The sequence below is a fragment of the Balaenoptera musculus genome, chromosome 13 (genome assembly GCF_009873245.2).
Source record: "Balaenoptera musculus isolate JJ_BM4_2016_0621 chromosome 13, mBalMus1.pri.v3, whole genome shotgun sequence".
NCBI classification, from domain to species: Eukaryota; Metazoa; Chordata; class Mammalia; order Artiodactyla; family Balaenopteridae; genus Balaenoptera; species Balaenoptera musculus.
In genome coordinates this window covers 58,642,295-58,648,525 of record NC_045797.1, presented here as the reverse complement: position 1 = coordinate 58,648,525, position 6,231 = coordinate 58,642,295, and the positions used below count along the sequence as shown (strand labels likewise).

At 38.8% G+C, this 6,231-nt stretch overlaps 1 protein-coding gene across 1 annotated transcript in view; it reads right to left on the bottom strand.

Moving 5' to 3' along the window:
• Positions 1–1,275: 1,275 nt before the first annotated feature.
• The window catches only part of CDKL4 (cyclin dependent kinase like 4), a 49,882-nt gene continuing 44,926 nt past the window's right edge, over positions 1,276–6,231 (bottom strand). Inside the window, exons 9-10 of the mRNA XM_036874096.1 lie at positions 5,461–5,595; positions 1,276–3,225 (exon numbers count right to left, since the gene is read on the bottom strand). Coding sequence (XP_036729991.1) covers positions 3,124–3,225; positions 5,461–5,595 — 237 coding nt within the window. The 3' untranslated portion in view covers positions 1,276–3,123. The remainder of the gene's footprint in view (positions 3,226–5,460; positions 5,596–6,231) is intronic.

The window sequence follows — 6,231 nt, the reverse complement described above, 5'->3', positions numbered from 1 at the left end:
AAACGGAGACCAAAGACAGAGTCCGAGCAAATAGGCCTACGGGGCTGACACAAGCTGAATCAAATGTCCTTTCTACGGCGCACTTCCTTCTCCCCCGAAGAAGCAGGAGCACTAAGAATAAGTAAGGTCTGCACTTTTAATTCTCTGTAAAGTGCTCTGTGAAAGAAAGAAAGGAAAGAAGAAAGAAAGAAGGGAGGGAGGGAGGGAAGGTAGGAAGGAAGGAAGGAAGGAAGGAAGGAAGGAAGGAAGGAAGGAAGAAAGAAAGAAAGAAAGAAAGAAAGAAAGAAAGAAAGAAAGAAAGAAAGAAGGAAAGAAAGAAAGAAAAGAAAGAAAGAAAGCCAGCCAGCAGCTTAGAGATTCCCAGGTACACGTGTGTGGAAAGTCTGAGGAAACTAGGGAGCCAAGAGGTCACACTGAGGTGGAGAAAAGGAGTATTTAGGTGGCGTCACTCACCATGACAGTGTAGTATTTGGACAGCACTGGGAAAGAGCTCTATAAATAAATTAAAGAGCCTGGAAGCTGGCACGGGTGAGACAAGTCCCAGGTAAGCCAGAAACTGTGCAAGACTGTAAAAGGAAATGCATGGTTATAGAATCGCGTGAGCCTCTGCGCAGAGCCTGGGGCAAGCCTATTTGCTGAGGATAACTTTTACAAAAGTCATTACTTAATTTGGGCACAAGTGCAACTGTCTTCCATGTGGCTGAGAAATGCGAGGGAATTTGTGAAGTACGGAGGTGAGAAATACGCACTTCGAAAAGAGTCTCACTTTGAGACATGTGCCCCTGAGTGATACAGGCAGCTGTAGTGCTCCCGGGCCTGGGCCACTCAGGGAGAGAGAAGTATGCAAATGTCATCAGAAGATTCCTTTTCTTCAAGCTAATATGACTGCATCCGAACATTTTTCTAAGCATTAGATGCTTTCCCCTCTCCTCTCCTCAGTGATACCTAAACGATGGATTTGTCTAAGGAAAAAAATTGAGAGAGAAATGCTAGTTTGAATTGATTCTTAAATGTAAGCAAAAATGAAGGGAAGACAGTCACCCTACCAACCCCTGCCCCAAACTCCACTGTTGTTTGAAGCACAGTTATAAAATGGATAATGGAGTCTTGTGCTGTCTTCTTAATTTCTGCATATATGTTTGTGTATGGGTGTGTATATATATATATATATATATATATATATATATATATATATATTTTACTGGGTTGGCCAAAAAGTTCCTTCTGGTTTTTTCGTAAGATGTTATGGAAAAACCCGAACAGACTTTTGGCCAACCCTATATATATAGTGTCTATGTGTATATACATTTAGGAGAGCTGGAGCAGAATGCGTGGTTTGCCAATAAGAAGGCTTCAATGGTAAAAGCACTATGAATGCTAAAAAGAAATCTCTAATCAATGTTGCCTTTTATTTTTTATTTCTTATTGTCCTTGCACCTTTGGTATCATCTTATTAAAAATGCAAGAAACATAAAAATCTGAAGAGGCACATTCTGATAAAAAGATGAAAATAAAGAAGATCCTAGCAGCTTACATTCACACTGAGTACGTTAAATGGCTAAATAAGCCCACTTAAAATATCCTTCCAGTGAGCAAGAAACTACTGTTTAGAGGCCATAATTCCTTAATAAAGAGATGCACCCAAGTAACTGAATGAGATTCTCTGGAAGTTTACAGAGCCATATTTATATGTGCAACAGACTTTTAGAGATGAACGTAAGGTGGAACTGTGTTTTCTTACTAACAATTTATGCTTGGTGCCTTGGTGCCAAATACAAGGAATTTCTGGAATTATGTGTATTTGCAAAATCTGACAATGTTCAGGTAAGCATGCCAGACCCAGGAGCAGAAAAAATTTAATGAAATAATCTTAATATTTATTGATAGAGACATCACTATTTTGTGCCTTTATGCCAGACAGTGATGACAGACAGCCTCATGCTATTATTTTACATGAGTTCCTTGCTAGCAAACTAAAAGTACTTTCAAACAGTCTGTATCATTTTTAGATGTCCAGGATAAAAGGCATCTACTATGATGCTTCAAAATTTATAATTATAAACATATATTTACATATATGTATGTATGTGTGTGTGTGTGTCAAGTTTACTTGGGAAAATATCCCAACATAAATTCAGCTCACTTATTGAGGTGTTCTGTTTGTCTGTGTCTTTTTTGGATAAGAGACACAAAATGAAGATAACTGAATGATAATCTTCCTGCTCTCAAAAGTGTTTACAAACTTGACCTGACCATGATGCCTGAGTGTAGGGCTGCACAAGTTTATAGAGGCTATGGATGCAAATGTTTGGAAGAGAGTGTTGACAATGTAGAAAATACACCCAGGAGGACAGGTTTAGGTACTGAGATGATCTAGACAGGAGGAGAAAAGGATAAGGAACCGTGATGTACCAAAGGAGAGCAATAGAGTCAGCAGTCAATTATCCTAGGGCATGATGTCACGAGGATGGTAATTCCTTGCAGTTCATCCACTATTTTCTATGTAAATGTATGACATGTTCTCTAGCTAGCTTTAAAAATAGAATTGTCAATGTCTTATGAGACAGAGAAAGTAGAGTCTGCCCTGGAATTAAGGGATAAACCTAGATGACATTTCAAGGTTCCCTTCCTACACCAATAAAAAAACACAAAATAAAACACCAGCGTTACTCAACAGACCTGGATACAATAAGAGTGAATTAAAATGCAGAAACGTAATGCCATTCCGTACACAAACAACAGCTAGGCAAGCTATTTGATACTGCTCTAAGACAGTATGTGGTCAGCTGAAGCAAGATGATAAATGTAAATCGTTTTCAGAAATCAAAGTATAAGCTCACAAATTCTCGATACACATTGCTTCAAGAGGGGCTGCTCTGATGAAATTGAAAATGTCTCCTCCATATGTGCAGGTTCAGACTTTGTAACATTTAAAGAAAATGTTCTAAAAGATAAAGTTGGCATGTAAAAAGCATGGGCAGAGGAATCAGTAATGATCAGAGCAAAACAATTCTAGAAAGCATCTTAATTTTCATATGGCTCATTTGCATTTGAAACACTGAGGATCCCTATTCCTCTGGTACAAAAACGTGTACCTATTAAATTACTTTCCACTTGAAAGAACTAAATGTTTGGAAGATGATCGAATTTTAACTGGAAAACTTGTTTTCTTCCATCAGGTGTGGGGGAGATGTGCCTTCCTGGTATGAGAGGCAACAGTTGATTCTAATAGCAGAACAAGACAAAAATAGGAAAGTAAATTGAAAATAATTCCTATTGGTACAGTTTAATTTAAAGGTGGTAAGACAAAAAGGATACATATGGTGCAAAGATGTCAAGAGACATCAATTTTAAAAGTTAAACAGGGTTACTTTTTCCAAAAATTGTGATTCTCTGATACTTGAAAATTAGTTTCTATGATTTATTCTAGGATTCTCAGAGATGTACTATGATTTATTTCAATAAACTCATTTATGAGTATCTAGTCAGCGTTTAAAAGATAGATGTCCACCAGCTATTAAACAATAATTCCAAGAGTCTACATTCTACCCATCTCAAATTTTTAATTTTGGATATTAATTTTAGGATATTGGCAGAACAGCAAAGATTTAAAACCTCTTTACTATCAACTTAAAACAACATTTAGTCTCAGGGAAATTGCTGGTTATCCACTCAGAGATACAGAAACTAAGATCTAGGTAGAAATTTGAACTTACAAAGTGAAACCACCCTGTATGAAAAGATCTTTCTGAATTTTTAGTTTATTTTCTGATATGGTAAAATGTCTAGGAAAGAGGTGTGTGCTCAGAAAGAAAACCAGAACTTGAAAGACATCCCTGTCTTTCTCTTGGCCTTGCTCCCTATGGACTTCACCTGGTGGAGGGAGGCGGTTAGGCACGGTCTCGTGGTGAGGGCTCTGGTGGGGCTAGCACGTAGAGATGGGCAGGATGCAGATGGCTAAGCACGGAGAACATGACATTGTCTTTGTAAATGACATTCTCTAGGTGCATGCTGCTCTTGGTGTTTCTTTTCCTTCTGTTGTCTTGGGTCTTTGGGAAGGCCTTCTGTAAAGTCCCTGATCTGTATCAGCTGGGCCACAAAGTATTAAAGAACGGGTAGCACAGCTGTGAACTGGAGACTTAAAGGGAGAGCAGCATCTCCACCCACCTGGAGGTGAGCGTGGTGGAAAGTGGATCAGGGACCGAGATGCAGGATGGAGCAGGGCCGCCATCCACCCTCCCAGGACAAAGCTGGGGAAGCTGGTGAGATGTTTTTGAGGGGGCAGTGTTTTTACACAAAATTCACACTGTATTTCAAATTGCTGCCTCAGACTTATTTGAACAAACCCTAATTTTTTGGTTATTTAAGTAAACTGTATCAGGCTTAACTTGCAAACATGTAACTTGAACAGTTAAAGGTAAAATGACCTATGTAATACAAATTTGGATTTTTATTTTGGATAAAGATTTTGGATACACAGATGTCATCTAAACATTTCATCTTATTGATTAGTTTGATCTTTCTCTCCCAACAAACTTCTATTTTAACTATTGAAAGAGACCACTTTCTTCCTTTATGGTAAAGATGCTAATGAGAAGATAAATGAACAAAAAAGTAGATCAGAGGTGGAGGATTAAGCAAACGCAAAATGTGACAATTGTCAGTTTCTGAAAAATGGAAAATTACCATCTTGGCTTATTAATAAGCAATGTTCACCTACTTATTTATTTGGATAATATTTATTAAGTACTTTTGATGTAACAGATATTGTTTTAGGTGCTGGGGATACAGGTGAGGGGAAAAAAAATCCAAACTCAAAGAAACCTACTTTCATGGAGTTTATGTTTTAACTTCAAAGTTTTGCAAGTAAATGGTAGTTGCCTAATAAGCTACAGAATCAGTGTTCGTCTTTATATTCACTGTATTATTCCACAATATTGGCACATTTTAGGACAGGATTTGGTTCTCAGATATCTGAGTTTCAGCTCTTTGTATTTTGTCCTTGGCTTCCAGGAAAAGCCTAGGAAAGGCAGACTAAGGTGCCTGCCACGGGTGGAAAGACAGAAGAGTCAAGTTTCCTTTACCGGGCATCTGGAGGCTACAGAAGGTACCGGGATTCTTCCATAATGCTGGTCAAACTCAGTTCTGCTGTAATCGGGGCTCACTTGTTTGAAACTGTTGTGTTTTGGGTACATGACCTGGCAGGGGGGATATCGATTCAGTGTAAGAAAAGAATTGTGCAATAACTTAAGTGTATTTGGAATAAGATTTTGTGACAATCTGTATATTTTCATAGTTTTATGGTTTCATGACATAAATCACCAATATTTATTAGACAAACAAATACAACTAAACCAGTGCAAAGAGAAGATCTTGGTGCCCGCCTAGTCTCACTTTGAAAGGTAGAGAAGGAAAATAAAGAATCATTTTTACAGCACTTTAACTTTTGAACGGAGGTACCTGCTGACATCTTCTGTTTCTTCCTTCATTACATGCTTTTCTTTTAATTTGGTCCTCTTGAAAAGGATCAAAGTAGGGGCTCTCCAGGAGTTGGGCACAGGTTAACCTGTCATCTGGATTCATCCTCAGACACTCCTATGGAAGACGGGAAGAGCAAAGAAGATATTAAAAGAGGAGCCTCTTTTGTTACTGTGCCCCAAAACTCTGAATAATAACTTGGTAGAGCAAATATGAGTTTAGAAAATCTTCAAGTTTGTATATTATCCAGTACTTGGAACTTGTTAATAACTGGAATTGCTCTTCTTTTGCGCTTTCAAAGTCTTTTGAGGGTAGATTTGATGAACATTCAATGTCTCAAGGGGGGTAAATGTATGTCAGGTGCGTTTCACCAGTGACATTGATTTATCACTTGTCAAAGCAAATAGTTTGGGGGCTTCCCTGGTGGCGCAGTGGTTGAGAATCTGCCTGCCAATGCAGAGGACACAGGTTCGAGCCCTGGTCTGGGAAGATCCTACATGCCGTGGAGCAACTAGGCCCGTGAGCCACAATTACTGAGCCTGCGCGTCTGAAGCCTGTGCTCCGCAACGAGAGGCCGCAATAGTGAAGAGGCCCGCGCACCGCGATGAAGAGTGGCCCCTGCTCGCTGCAACTGGAGAGAGCCCTCGCACAGAAACGAAGACCCAACACAGCCAAAAATAAATATAAAAATAAATAAATAAATAAAAGATAAAAAAAAAAAAGCAAATAGTTTGTAGGGCTCCACAAAATGTG